The sequence below is a fragment of the Lissotriton vulgaris genome, chromosome 5 (assembly GCF_964263255.1).
Source record: "Lissotriton vulgaris chromosome 5, aLisVul1.2, whole genome shotgun sequence".
Classification (NCBI taxonomy): domain Eukaryota; kingdom Metazoa; phylum Chordata; class Amphibia; order Caudata; family Salamandridae; genus Lissotriton; species Lissotriton vulgaris.
Window position 1 is genome coordinate 1795861292 of NC_141693.1, and position 16200 is coordinate 1795877491.

A 16200-nucleotide genomic window follows, 5' to 3' on the forward strand; every position below is an offset into this window, starting at 1 on the left:
AATCGTCCATTTCCGATGATCTTTATAAATCGGGTTTCAGCACTATCAAACCCAACTCGGAATCACGGAACCACAGACCCTCCTTTTGCCCTATCATAGGCAATAAACCCAGACTCAATTTAATCTGAATCCGGATCTATATTCATCAGGTCATCGATATGCTGCTGTAGCATCATCTTATTACTATGAATCTCCCTCCGGACAGGCTTCCGTACGCACAAAGTAGCACAAAGGCCACAAATAGCCGGAGCACACTGTACACAGAGACAGAACATGAACAGAATCGCTAAGACCATCCCAATGACCATCAAAATCTTCCAACCCCAAGTGGATATCAATCCCCATAACCATCCCATCAAAGACCAATCCCCTTTGTCCAGATGGACAGAATCGGAGATCTTATGCAATTTAGAAATGGCTTGGAAGACTGACGGAGCATTATCCGGAATAAAAACGCAGCAGCTCGATTGAATCAATCTACAAACTCCCCCTCGATCTGCTAGAATAACGTCTAGGGCAACTCTATTCTGAAGTGTCATAAGTCTATCCGACTGGAGCTCAGCAGTCCGATTACCAAGGGCACCGGCAGTCTCAACTATGGTGGACTCAACCACTCTCGTAAGCTGACGAATATTCCTACTGTTAGCCATAGGACCCCAAAACGGCAGAAAACCCTTGAAGAAATCACCCAATTCTTGTCCTGCAGTGTCTTCTTGGCTAAAGACACCTCTAGCGATTCTCATCTTGTGATAATCTGCCGCAGCTGTAAAAGTGGGGGGTAACAGAAAGGAAACAAAACATGTGCCCGAAAAATCATGGGGCAACCATGTGTATGCTTTGTCGTAGCAAACAAAATAAGTACCTTTGGCTGCTAAAAACGCTGGGGAAGACTGAGACGGAAACACGTAAGTCTCAGCACACACGCTCTTCCCTAACTGAGCTCTCGGATTCTTACCGATGCCCTGTAGACAATAGCACCCCTTATGGGGCACTGTCCAGATCGGTAGAGGACTTTCCGCACGCTGGTTAATACTCAGACTTACTCCATATCCATTTACGCTCCAACCACTATATGGTTGCCTTTCATCTTTCGGAATAGTCTCTACTGCATTAGTCCCTTGAATCATATCGACTATGCCTCTAGCTATAGGACTATTCTTCGGGTTATCTCTCGGTGAACGTAAAGGATCAACACTATGGGCATATATGAACATAGTTCTGTAAGCTCAAATCGAACCATTTAAACTGAAAGGCAGAACTAAATATGGAATTCCCTTATCGGCTGTATGAGGCATTAAACCACAAATCCAGCAGTTTGTTGTATTAATCACTAACTGATGCTGGTGCAAAAGCTGTATGAAGGAATTATTAACGAATTCCTTACGTCGGACTACCTCATGTTCAGGCAAAGGGTGGAAAAAATGTGAGGAAATAGTAGGTGAAGGTGTAGATTGCACAGTGGAATTAGACGTTACTTTAAAAACAAATGCTACATAACCAATTATAAAAATTGCAAAACTCAGTAGTAAAAGTATGCACTGAATCAAAAAACATTTCTTCAACATTATTTTGTAAATGCGTTCTCTAAAAGTCAGTGTCTGCACAGGTCTCTCCGACTCAAAGAAATCCATCCTAAACTAAAGTTGCTGCCCGCGGTGGTTGGTTGATTCTGCTTGAGAGGACCTCCGCTGAACCCAGGAAGACTGCCTCGGACCAACAGAACCCAAGACCTAGTGTCTCAGGCTTGCACTCCCAAGACTGGTAGCAACCGCGACCCTAGCAGCAGGAACCGGATGGCGGTTCAGAAAAACAAAAATACGTAGATCCTTGGTGGAGAGATAACCTGCAAACAGTAAAAAAAAAAATCAACTTTATTAAACTTTATTTGTCCTTAGTTCTCGATCTCAAATTATATCTGTCTCTTCCAGGTACTTCTTGATCAGTGAACAAAAGATGTGGCTCAGAAGTGTCCAACCGCTTTGCAGGAGGTATTGAAGCTTGCAAAAGACAATCGCTCTCCAGTTCTGAATTAGTACCAATCAAACGGGCATCACTGAATGTGGCAAATTTCGGAACGGATTCTGTCTCAGAGTCTGCAAGTCCGTCTTGAACCCACTTATCATACGGTAGAGGTAAGGGTGCCTTCTTCGTGTGGCACCCGAGAATCCAGTGTTTCTTTCCACGAACTCGCACCGCAGATCTCGTCGACAAGAGGACCTGATAGGGTCCGGTCCAGCGGGGCTGTTCGTTCTTGATGCGTTGAAAATTCCTCACGAAAATCCAAGACCCAGGTTCAATGATATGACCTGGATCTTCGACAGCTTGTGGAAGAGAATCGTGAACCTGTTGGCGTAAAACACTCATTTTAGTTGTCATTTCACGCAAGTAATCAAGCAAAACAGGATACTCAAGGTCGCTAAACTTCGTTGGTCTTGGTACGCCCCAAATATTCGCCGGGTGACCAAGCACAACCTCATACGGACTCAAACCCATTCGCGAGTGCACAGTCATACGGGTGGACAAAAGTGCTAATGGCAAAGCATCTGGCCATTGTAAACCAGTGCTCTCTTGAATTTTGGCCAATTTTAACTTCAGAGTGCCATTATAACACTCGACTAAACCAGCTGATTGGGGATGATTTGCAGCGTGGAACTTCTGCCTAATCCCGAGACCATCACACACTCTCTTCATCACTCGTCCCACAAACTCACTTCCGTTATCACTCCAAATGATTCTTGGCAATCCAAATCTAGGCGAAAATTCTTTTATCAAAACTTTGGCAGTGGACAAAGCAGTGTTGTCCTTAAGGGGGTATGCTTCTACCCATCTAGAAAAAGAACAAACCACTACCAACACATACTTCAAGTTTTTGCATCTTTCCATATGGATAAAATCTAGCTGCAAAGCCTCGAACGGATACGTAGGAGGAGCAAAATGACCAGCTGGTGTTGGAGTTCCCTTGCCAGGATTATGCATCAAACACACCATGCAATTTTTGACCAAATTCTCTGCACATCTGGGTATTCCCACATTCTGCCAAACCGGAGCCAACAGCTTACAAATCCCTTTCACACGAATGTGTGCTAATCCATATGCCATTGTAACAACTGGAAGCACATACGCATTCTGCAACAACCATCTTTGATGTTCGGACAAATCAGTCCAACAACCATTCGAATCCAACCTACCCTTACTCTCTCTCCATTCATCCAACTCTTTCTCAGTGGCCTCACTCTGAATAATTTTCATGCTCTCAATAGTGTCTTCACACATGCCTTTCTCCGGAACCCATCTAGCTGGACCCACAACATACATTCGACTTGTTAGATTCCTAGCAGTTTCTTTCGCAACCTCATCCTATGACCAACATCATCTGTGACCCTTTTATGGGCACTGCATTTCACGATCGCTATCTGCAAAGGCAACGTAAGAGATTCAAGAAGTTCATTCACCAGTTGCCCATGCTGGATTTTCGTCCCATGCGATGTAAAAAATCCACGTTCACGCCACAATCGTCCAAAGCTATGGGCCACTCCAAACGCATACTGGCTATCAGTATATGCATTCACTCTTTTCCCTTTCGACAACACACATGCTCTTGTAAGTGCTATCAATTCTGCCGCTTGAGCAGAATTGTATGGTATGCGTGCAGCTTCGACAACTGTATGTAAAGTCGTCACGGCATATGCTGCAGTAGTATCGCCAATCGGTAATTTAAAACATGAGCCGTCAACCCACAAGGCATCATTACAATCAGGGAGAGGAGTATCCTTCAGATCTATCCTCCCTTTCGTCTCTTCTTCAGTTCTCAAGAAACAATCATGTTGCTCTTCGCTATCATCGTCTGTCTCAAGCGAAATCGGCAACAATGTAGCCGGATTTAGGGTATTGCACCTCTTGATGTGCACATGGCTTGCTAACAACGTAAGCTCATACCCTGACAACCGAGCACTAGTCAAGTGCTGTGTCTTCGTCCGATTCAACAAGGTATCCACTGCATGTGGAACCATAACCACTAGCGTATTATCCATAACCAAACCAGCAGATTGTCGAATCGAAACAGCCGCTGCTGCAGTTGCTCTCAAGCAACTCGGCAACGCTCTAGCCACAGGATCTAAGGTTGACGAAAAGTACGCACATTGGCGTTGCTTCCCGCCAAATTGTTGAGTCAAAACCGACAATGCACATCCTTCCCTCTCATGGACATACAATGTGAAAGGCTTGCTGTAGTCGGGAGTACCCAACACAGGAGCCGAACACAACGCATTTCGTAGTTCAGAAAAACTCTTTTGGCATTCCTCAGTCCAGTTGGAGTATCCTTAACCGTAAGAGCTATCAAAGGTTTCGCTAAAAGAGAAAAATTTGGGATCCACTGTCTACAGTATGACGTAATCCCCAAAAACGCACGTACTTCTCTCTGTGTCGTAGGGACACTCATTTTCGCAATGGTCTGGATTCTTTCTGAGGTCAGTTTCCTTCCCTCCTTCGATAAGAGGTGACCTAAGTAGGTAACTTCTTGGCGACAAAATTGTAGTTTGGAAAGAGAAACTTTATGATGGCATTCAGACAAATGAGACAACAAGGACACAGTGGTATCCTTACAAATCTCTTCAGTATCTGCAGCGACAATCAAATCATCTACATACTGGATAAGGGCCGCACCTTCCGGTAAGGCCAACAAGTCAAGTTGTGTCTTCAGAGCTTGACTGTAAATTGATGGACTCTCGCAATAACCTTGAGGAGCGCGCTTAAAGCGGAAACTTCGTCCTCCTAAAGAGAATCCAAAGATATCTCTACTCTCTATAGCAATCGGGATGCTGAAGAAAGCATTCTTCAAGTCGATCACCGAAAACCAAGTGGCAGAAGCTGGAATCAATGTCAGTAACGCAGTAATGTCGGGTACAACAGGGAATTGCGGAACAACTATTTTGTTCACTTCACGAAGATCGATAACAAACCTATATACAGGAGGCTGTGAAGAATCAGTTCTCTTTAAAACAGGCAAAACCGGACTATTGCACACATTACCTCGAGTCTCTTCAATAACATCTTTGTCAATCAAATCATAAATGATCGCTAAAAGCGCTCGTTCACTATCGCTTGAAATACGATATTGCGGAATGCGAGGCAACTGAGCATTCGCCTTCAACGTCACAACATATGGAGGAATGTCTAACAGGCCCACATCATTTGGACCCGTAGCCCACAACGAGTCTGGTAAAGAAGACAATTCAGATGGAAGACAATCTTTTGAAACATATATCGGAGAAATCACATTCTCACCCAACGTAAGATGTACTCCTGACGGAGAACAGTACAAAGTTGCATACAATCTTTTCAACAAATCAAGGCCTAGTAAGTTCTCATTACAACCCGTTGTCAAAAGAAGGGGTGCTTCAAGTCTACGAGGACCAACAGAAATAGGCAATGGAACGGAAATCGGATTCATAACGGGGGCGCCAGAAAAACCTATAGAAACATTATTTAAGCCAGACAAAGGTGCGCCAGGGAGTTTCGAATGCATAATAGAACTCTTCGTAGCACCAATGTCTAGCAGAAAAGGCTCTGACACACCTGATGCAATCACTTCCACGTAAGGTCCACTCTGATCTACCGGAACTGAAACAACTCCCTCTCTTTGTCCATGGCTGTCCTAATAATCATTACCTTGCTCTCCATCGCCCTCAACATAGTAATCGTCTACGTAATACTGTGTAGATCTACCAGAAGAAGTCTGTTGCTGATCAAAACTGTTCATTGAATTTTGGGGAGGCAAAGGGCGCGCGTTCTGTCCGCGACCTCTACCTTTAGGCGCTTGTTGAGCACCTCTACCTCTAATACCAGGAGCACTATTTGCACGTTGCAGCAGAACGGGACAACTATTCTTGTAATGACCCTCTTCTCTGCAATATGCACACTGATTAGGCCCATACGGAATACACTGTTGTTGAGGAGTCTCGTTTCTTTGCGAGTTCCTCGAATACTGTTGAGGCTGCTGATAGTCACGCTGATTATTAACACGGGGTGGATAAGCTTGTTGTAGAAGAACTTTAGTCTTCAATTCCTTAGTCTTCTTATCCGCTTTCTCTAACTCATCCTTACGCCTATTCTTGTAGTACTGAGCCGTAGCAAGAATCTGCGCCGAAGTAGAAACGGGCCAAGAACTCTCGGAATCTTTCAACTTAGTACACAACTCGGGAAGAAGATTGTGCACAACAAACAATCTCTGGCCACCTTCTGTAGCCATATCCTGACCACTATTATCTACAAACGTTTCCTCGAAACGCGAGAAAAAGTCTGAAACAGACTCTTCTTTCTTCTGCTTACAGGCTGACACTTTATCCCAATTAACACGGACTTCAGGCATCAAAGTCTTCATGAGAGTAATAATCCTACCAGGAAGTTCAGTAATAACATTTTCAGGCTTAGCACCTCCAACTTGTCTATCATTTGCTGCAGCGAGATTCACCCACGTATCGCCCAATTCATTATCATGATCTGTATGTCGAATGACATTCCAAATGGGCTGTGGAACAACATTCCCAAAAAGCATATCTATGTCCGCCAAATTCATAACGCACGAACTCACGGTTTGCGCAAGTTCTTTATAATACCCAGCAGGGTTCTTTCGTGGATCTGGTAAAGTCTGCTTAAGCGCTAGAACTTCTGCACGTTTCCATGGTACATGTACCCACACACACTGAAATGCACTTCAATCGGTGGCTGAGCAGCAGGGTCAGCAGGTCTCCATACTGGAGGAACCTCTCGCATAGGATATTGACGCGCTTTTCTCCTAACTGACGAATCTGGCTCAAACAACTGTTCAACAGGAACGTCGCTTCGCAGCAACAGTAACGTTGAAACCGCTTTCTCAACATCGGGTAGACTCACAATCGTTCCTTTGGCAAACTCCGATCGCAATCGGGACAATTCTACAGGAACTCTACCCACTTCATCCATCCATTGATCATGGAGGAATGCAGACATAAGGTCGAAAACATAACGCTGCTTTGGTGCTTCCCATTGTCGGAAAACATCCATAATACCTTCCAGATCATACTGGGACTTATACGTCACCCATCTACGTGTCATATGGTCTAGAACCACTCGCTCATCTGTATCGGGCAATTGACTACGCAATTGTCTACGCTCATTCATAGGAGACATACCCATTTGTCCCAAAATAGGAGTTAGGAAATTTGAAAAGACAGCAGTCATCCGCTGTCTAGGAGAAGGAACAGTCGGAAGGACAAGAGAAGACGAAGCAGTAGTAGTAGGATCCATAGTCGGAACAGACATAGAAACAGCAGTAGTAGAGGAAGACAAAGTGGGCAACCCGTGAGGAGGCTGCGCATTAGGAACAACAACCAACGGAGGAGTTGGCTGTGGAGGAATAACAGGAGGCAAAACATTAGGAGCTTGCACGGCCACAATAGGCTGTGGTGGTGCCGTAGCATTCTGCATATAAGGTGGTGGCGAATTTAACAAATGCGACATCAAAGGTTCTTTCACAAGATCCTTTTCGTCTTTCTGCTCTTTAACTGGCAAAACTGGGTAGCATCTGTCTACCGCTAACTTCCTTACTCTAAGCATCTGCTCACTATCTCTTTCGTCTTCATCGTTCCTGTATGCAACGGCGGCTTGCACCATTGACATACCCTTTCTATTCTTCTTCGCTAACTTAATTTCTTTCTGTTTGGCTTCCTTGCGCCATATGCGGAAAGAGTCAAACATCGCCGGCCGGGCTTTCTTCTTGAACAACTTCACTTCGAGATTATCCAAGACCTCTGTCTCAAAACTACCATAACGGGGCCACTGTAGGACACCGTCGTTCTTCGTGTATTTTATCCAAATCTCATTATAGCTAATCGGACCTACTCCATGCTTCACATATAACTCGTATGTAGGAGTTCCGATCGGAGGAACCGGACACGAATCCTCTAACCGGGAATCCCTCATAGTTCCACAACTAAACAAATTCCTAAGACTGCTAAAACCAGGCATCTTGCTCACTAGTCTAGCTTCAAACAACAAGGGTAATCTAAAATCGATAAACTCGTGAATACACAAATCCCTTGGCTTTGGGGCCTGCAGGTACCAAATCAAAGCTATCCACTAAAGGATACAAAACCAAACTAAGAACTAGGAGACGCTCCCTTAATACTTAACTGAATTGTCAATCGCGTCACCAGAAGACCCGTCAATCGTCTCGCTCTACAAACGTCTAAGGCTCCAAAACAGGGCGACAGTCAGGGCAGCAGTCCTTCGTAGCCGTCGGGACGCGGGAAGCCTCGCAGCAAAGACCTTCGGAACCACGTCGACATACAGGGGTCGCTGAAGTGGCTGGCCAACCTCCGGAATTTTCACACGGCGCTCCTCACGAACCTCTGGCTTGGACCGGCACCGCTGAAGTCGCCCCACGTTGGGCGCCAAATGAGGTACTGGGTTTTCTCGGAACCAATACTAATACAAAAACCCAGCGGTTTCAGGGCAACACCCAAAGACCCCGGATTCCCCTGTCTTGGCAAACAGAGACACGGGATACTTCTCGATGACGTCAAAGACCAAAGTTTAATGGTTGCAACCAGGGACAGAGGTCTACGAAGTACACACGGGTAGTTCGAAAGAGACTGCACCACCTCAATGAATGAAACTCGGTCTTTAATGCCGAAAATTACGCTTCTGGTAACATCACAATTTACATTCGGTGCATACAAAATGAACCAATGAACAAGCAGCATTTCAAAAAGTAACGAATCACAACAGTCACAGCTAATCCCACTTTCTGTTGTCCAGCCCACCAAAAACGATCGCACATATGTTAGTTTCCTGTTCGATCAGGCCGGACAAACCCATCATAAAACCTTCAACTCAGATCGATGAACATGTCGGAAAGGAAAGGCAGAAACAGATGGAAAGGAGATAGAGGAGTGGGAACAGTGGGCCATAAAGTCGGACCACGTCCTGTTCTTTGATCTTTATCAGTGCAGCTGCTAACCAAGGAACTGGCTCAGCAGGATTCGCCCCAGGCGAAGAGTCAGTTTGGCCAGGTCAACCAGAAGTCAGCTAAGGCGTACGTGTCAAGGACTCGTTCGGCCACAATCATAGGGCCTATGTTAGGGCAACCATACAAGATGGCTGCCACATTACAAAATGGAACCTGAGGGTTCAAACTAAATCCTCAAATACAGAGTGTTCTCCTATATCGATTCATACGAAAACACTTAGACACGCTACAGTCGCCATTTGCGGTCTGTAGAGACCAAAATCGTCCATTTCCGACGATCTTTATAAATCGGGTTTCAGCACTATCGAACCCAACTCGGAATCACGGAACCACAACGTGTACATTTTCGTAATTTGATTTTACAGAACTAAGCATATACTAAATCTAGCATTTAGTACAACAATTTAGTGTGAAATGCTTCCTTGCATCCATTTTTTTATGTAAAGATGCATTTTACGCTAAACAAATAGTGCCAAACAAGTGCAGTGAACAATAGTTACTCAGGTTCTGGTCTTTTGTTTTGTTCCCATGCTGTAATTACATTTAATTACGGTATAATTACACGAAGTAGTGTAATGGCATAACACCTAAAAATACCTGGGGCAAAGAACACTGAATATTTCCCATTGGGGGCCGCTTATTCTTTGGTCCACATGTGCCCTTTCTGGACACTGTAGGGATGTGCCCGAGAGGGCTGTGCGGTGGGTCACAACACGGGGACTAGCCCAACTTTCAGGCCCGACGAGGTTGGAGGTTTCCATCCCTGCGCCACCAGCGTGCGCTGGCCCCACCTGGCCTCGATGTGCATCTAGCGGTGGCACCAAGGCTCTCTTTCCTGAGAATATCTGGTGGTGAGGTGATAGGCCAGGAAATAAAGATCGGGTCCATCAGAGGCAGTCTCGCACCATGAAAGCAGAGAGCCAGGACTTGCGGACATGGGAGTACAAAGGTATTGTGCCCCTTCCCCCTGCTGTGCTCTCCTTCCCTTTTAATCCCCCAATCTGTAATGCAATAGATTTCTTTCCCCTCATTTGAGCCAGACACGATGGGCAAACCTGAGGCAACATCAACATCCCAGCAAAATAAAATAGGCAAATTTGCCAAGTCTGTTATCGGAGCACAGCGACCAGAGAATGAGCCTAGCACAAATAATGCGAAGACTGCACATATCATCCTGGAAAGAATTTTTTAAGCCATATACAACACTTGCACGATCCTTGAAGCTCAGACTGGTGGGGTAGCTACTGAAGTGGACCTCCTTTGGCAGGACTTGAGAGAGATAGCAGATCGAGTCAAGGAGGCACAAACTAGGATGTCCACAATGGAGGACTTGCTGCTAAAACTAAGCACAGGTGTTACACGGCTAAAAGAAATTACGGACCACCGTGAGTGCAGAGTAGAGGACATTGAAGGCAGGTCCCGAAGGAATAATATCTGATTTCTGTCGTGGCAGAGGGTTCGGAAGGTTTGAGCCTGGAGAAATTTCTGTCTAAAATCCTGGATGCCAGCAGACACCCTATCCTTGTGCTACGCAATAGAGCAAGTGCACAGAGCCCTGGCCGTAAAGTTCCCCTGGAGCCCCGCCGAGGTCTATGAAAACATATTCTTTTAACTGCTTGGACTGACATGGAATCCTTTGTTTCTCCTGCACGAGCCTGACCTCACTATAGACACCACACGGATCAGTATCCCCTCTCCCCTTACTCCACCACCCCTGTATGGTGGCAGCTGCTACTACACTCATATAGAAACATCTAGATTGGTACATATGGCGGATAAATACAAAATATATGGACTAGGAGATGAAGCCAGAAATGTGCTCTAGAATAGACCTAGAATTCAGACTGGAACCTAGCATTTGCAGTCCTGCGGGATACACTAGAACAGATCTGACTCAGATAGCACAGGAATTTGACCTATACTACAACTCATAAGTTGTAGCCACGGTACCCCCTTTAGCTAAAAGTAATAATCCAATTTTTAAGGCTCTGATAATACCCAGACTTTCGGAAACAGATCCCCGAAAGTTAAAATAACTCTTACAAGTTGATGAGATACTAGAAGCTCGTAATATCATACCCCATCGAATACTCCTGGCCTCAACTCGAAATCTAAGACATGCATACCATCTGATTCCTCTCCTTTAGCAATGTATATGAGGCCTTTGAAGCAAGATTCTTAACATACGGCATGGGTGTTGCAATGATCTCTGTCATTTTAAAGTGGGAAAAATCTCCAAAGAATTGTGCTTCATATTGGCTTATGTCCTTGATCAGTCTAGAGGTGAAGATTCTAGCTAAGGTCCTCACTAACAGGTGGATTGCAGAGATATCAGTTGGATACACAGAGATCATAATGGATTCATTCCTAGGCATACGCTGATTAAACATTGTCCTTACAAGTTTGCATGACCCTGGGGATCATAGGAATTTAGCTCTGGTATACTTTGAAAATGTGTTTGTTTCTGTACATTGGCCTTTCATGTTTCAACTACTGGAGCGAATGAACTTTGTGTCTCCCTTCAGGAGATAAGACCAGGTTTTATACACAGACCCTTTGATGAGGGTTTGAGTAAACTTGCTCTCCCCCAACACCCTTTTGGTGTGCAGAAGGAGGCAAGGCAGTGATGTCTCCTTTTGCCCCTCTTATTTCCAGTGTCCATCAAGCCACTTTTCTGAGTGGATTCAAAGGGATGCACTGATCAGTGGCTTTAGGTGTGAGACAGTGAGGGAGGACAGAGTATCAGTCTATGCTGACGACATCCGTATCTGGGTCCAAGACCCAGAAACTCTATTCCCAGACAGATGTACATGCTAACGATACATGGCAAAAGCTTGGCCCTAACAATTAGATTGAATACATCGATATATGTGCTGGTGACTTAGACAGTGACAATGGTTTTCCTAGCAACCATTGGCAAAGCCAGTAGCTCACCTCTCGTTTTTAAAATGTAAGACCGATTGGCTTTGGCAATTCATATATTCTTTGTTTTCCTGCTGCTCAGCTCTGTCATGGCTTGACTCATTTAAAGCACTGCTTATGTCTTCCCTGAGGTCCTCCTCATTACATTTTGAACAATTTATGAAGCAACCCCCGCTTTTGAGCACCGTAGCTTCACTTTCATAAGTAAGTGTGCTTCCCATGTCGACTGATGTCATCCTGCTTACTTATATATACGCATCAGCCATAGGATAGCTGACTTCCATTATCTGTTTCTGAGGCAAGTGTCCATAAGTGGATGGATTGTATCAAAGCGTAACTGAACAAAACTTACAGAACCCATAGAAACTATGACCATACATACGGTTTACATTGAATGTAATAGCAGATTCATGGAAACGTGAGGGATCCTAGTACAAAGGGCCAGATGTATTAAGAACTGGTTGTAAAATACTGCTTCAATTTATATTTTGCGACCATTGTGGTAGTTTGAGAGCTGTATGTATTAATAGGTCAGTTCGAAAATTGCTGCTTCCTAGTGGGTCGCAGTTCGACCTACCTCATGAAAATTAATGTAGTAGTTCGCAAACTGGGAATGGCAGCCATCACAGGGATGTCTGGGAGTGCTTTTAAATAAAGTAATTTTTAAAAAATACAACCCATTTTTCCTACTCTTAAAAATTGTTTTTGTCAATATTCACAAAGGAGATGTGGTCCCCTGGTGACCCCTTCCTGTTTGCAAACAACTTACCACCTCATTTGAGGAAGTAGTAATAGATTAGCAATCGGAATTTGATCACAAAACATTAATACATACCAATCTAATTTGGTATTTTGAAAGGATGCCCTAAACATGCCCCATACAAATACTAAATCAGTTTTCGGTCGCAAACCAAATCATGTTACGATTCTTCAAAAAGGACTCATTGCAACCAACCACAAAAATTCTTTGAAAATCTGGCTCAAAGTTCAGAAAAGACATTAACTATTTTTGCTACCTCGTGAAACCCAAGTACCTTCCTTTAAAAGTGCTATTTTCTAAGGAATTGTTGGTAATTTCAACCATCTACAGCTGTAATTTTAACCCCATCCATTCGGGTTGCACAAACCCAATGCAATGTAAATGGTAGCAAGCATTAGCAACACTATAGTGTTGCAGAGTAAAAGGATGCATTTGCCAGTTTAACTTGAAAGCGGTACAAAAGGGGGTGGTGATGGATGGAGCATCTGAACCAATCAAACACTCACACCCAGTCAACAGATCTGGGTTTAATCCATCACAGTTATGGCATTGTCTGAACTGGGGTGGTGGAGTGAGCTAAAGAATGATGATGGATTAAACCCAGAACAGTTGACTGGGGTGAGTGTTTGATTTGCTCAAACGCTCCGTCCATCATCCCCTTTGGTATGGCTTTGTTCGCCCTAAGTTGGCAGGATATGCCCAGACGTGGGTCCCTTGCTCACTTTGCCACTGGATTCAAGATAGCCTGGCTGAAGAGGGTTATGAACCTGAAACCGGTCTTAGGATGCTGGTTTCCGGTCCAGGGAAGACATGGCTTGGCAGTTCAGGCTGGACTGTTCCCTAGAGGCACAGGGTCAGACTGATTTGCATATGGCCATGTCTGAACTGGGGTGGTGGAGTGAGATAAAGAATGATGATGGATTAAACCCAGATCAGTTGACTGGTGGTGAGTGTTTGATTTGCTCAAAGGCTCTGTCCATCATCCCCTTTGGTATGGCTTAGTTTAACTTTAAAGGCAGATAAAGTAATTAATCAGAGAGCCTTGCTTTGTTAGTCGCTGTATTGTGCCCACAGTAAGAGGTAAGATTCATCTCACTGGCACCCTCCCAGCTGCACCTGAATATTAAAAGGAATTTTAACATTAACAACACACAATGCGCCCAGTTTATGCTCTCACACAGTGGGCACAATTTCAGCAGAGCTGTATTCAATCCCCTCATTCAATCAATGATATTTCCACCTTTTTCCCCAGATTTTCTCATGTTTACGGGGACTTCCATGTTCCTCTTAGATTGGCTACTCCAGTTGAGCACACCAGTCCACCCTCCTTCCTTCACTCTGCCTTCGTAGGGGCTTTCCTTTTGCGAGCGATATCTCACTTGGCCACCTGTGTCGTCACCTCAATAAAGATCTATTCCATCCTCATTCCCCCAACTCGTCTTATAAGCCCAGCAGGGCGGCCCCGGTGATGAGGTCTGTCCGGTGGACCAGGACCGCCGAGATCTCCTTGTGGTGTGTGTCCTGTGTGCTGTACTTAAACATTATACTCTTCCCCTATCCTCACCCAAAAGGGAGTCAGTCCCAGACAAGTACAGACCATGTGGAAGCAGTTTGCCTCTGCCAAGGAACAGCTGGAACACTGAGCCTGGGATAGCGTGACGGCCTGGTAAAATTGTCAAGGAGTCATATAGGCAAGGTGCAGATAGTTGAGTTGGACTATTCGGAAATGCTAAAAGGTAGCCAGCTCCATAGAGGCCATTCTGGCTTCGCACCAGTCATCCTTCTCAAGAACTCCAATGTATGCCCCATACTGCACATGCAACCCCGGGAAGCAGTCCGGAGCATTGATGAGGGAAGAGCAATAAATATTAGAGATGGCTCCTTTGCCCGATTTGACTGTAAGCTCATTAGCTTCAAGAAGTTTAAATAAATTCAGGGATCTGTGTGTCTGCAGAGATGTGTGCTGATAAGGCATAGCACAGTTGCAAGTACTGACAAAACTGTGTGCCGGAGAGCTGGTATTGCTGCTGCATTTCCAGAAACGTCAGAATAGATTCACTGCGCCAGACATCCCCAAGGTGCTTAATCCATATTCTATCCCATTTCCAAAATCCCTGCAGTCCAGCTTCATGGTGCAACCATGTCCTCTGCCAAAACGAGGTCTTCCCAGTCAGCCGAAGGTTCTGTCCAATGACAACAGGGCCGTTCGAGTACAGTCAGGAGTTGTTCTGGAGGTTGGGATCCCATAGAGCAGGACCAGGAGCCCTTCCAGACCCAGCATGGACAGTACTGCTCGGTAAGTAGGATCATCCCACCCCCAATCGTTAATCGTGGTTAGTTGTGCAGCTAAACAATAGCCATTCAGGTCTACCATACCCATAGTATGGGGAGTGACGGCCATTGGCAAAGCCTACTCTGTGTCGGGGTCCCGCCCAAATAAAAGCAGCAACCCTTAATATAAGTCTCTGAAACCATCTACCGAGGGATTGGGTGAGGGAAATTCGAAAACAAGATTAGGAAGAGCTGCAGAATCCTCACTTTGAACAGGGAGGGCTATGCGGCCCAGTAGGTTCAAAGAAGAACTTCTTTTCTAAGCACTGTAAATAACAGGTGTTACCATTACCCAATATAACAGTACTTAATTCACCGACCACTTAAGGATGTATGGCTGAGTCGGCCTTGTTAAGATTCAAAATCAAGAAGTTGACTTCTTTGTCAGATGCAAGTGTTTGTTTATTCACTCAGCCATATTGCCAGCTAATAAGGCATCATATAGTACAAATCAAGGAAAGAGGCTGTCTGGGCGCCATAACTAGCATTCCAATGTGAAGAAAATGGTCAATAGAGGTGGGGGGTGAGATTGAAGCACCCTGCAGGATCCAATGTCATCCCTGTTTATTGGAACAAGTAGTACTCTGTATGGGAAGGTAGCCAGGAAAAAGAAGATTAAATCCAATTCCCATATAAATAAGGTATGAACAAGATACATTCCCAGTCAGCTACAAGTTCAACTTGTCCAAACATATTTTCCAGCATGGGGATCTAGAAAAGTGTTTAGCTCCCAAAAACTATTATCACAGGTAGGTAACTTGTTTTTTCCACACTACCAGACTCCTGGTTCAACTGCGGTCATATCTGGTTCCACACTAAATGAGACCGGTACACATTCTTTAACATCGTCATGATGCAACTGAGCAGAGAGACACAGGAAAGACGGGGATCTGGTTAGTCATGGTTTGAAAAGCAAAGGTGCCCACGTCTGAATGGCTCCATATATGTTCTAAGTGACTTTTTAAAACCACAGGTCGCAAAAGCCAGAATATGAATCGACTTTATTCTTCTTCCTTTCAGATGGACCCTGTACAGAAAGCAGTGATCAGCCACACCTTTGGAGTCCCGTCCCAGCTGAAGAAGAAGCAGTTTATCTCCTGCAATATCTGCCATCTTAGGTTCAACTCCTCGGTGAGTGGGAGCTCCAGGGCGGCTCGTACCATAAAAGGTCCATAAGAGG

The 16200-nt window shown here is 44.9% G+C and overlaps 1 protein-coding gene across 2 annotated transcripts in view; it reads left to right on the plus strand.

Moving 5' to 3' along the window:
• Window positions 1-16200, plus strand: part of ZNF385C (zinc finger protein 385C) — a 720374-nt gene that overhangs the window by 538473 nt on the left and 165701 nt on the right. For both annotated transcript variants that reach the window (XM_086924146.1, XM_086924147.1), the window contains exon 3: window positions 16041-16151. In XM_086924146.1, coding sequence (XP_086780272.1) covers window positions 16041-16151 — 111 coding nt within the window. The remainder of the gene's footprint in view (window positions 1-16040; window positions 16152-16200) is intronic.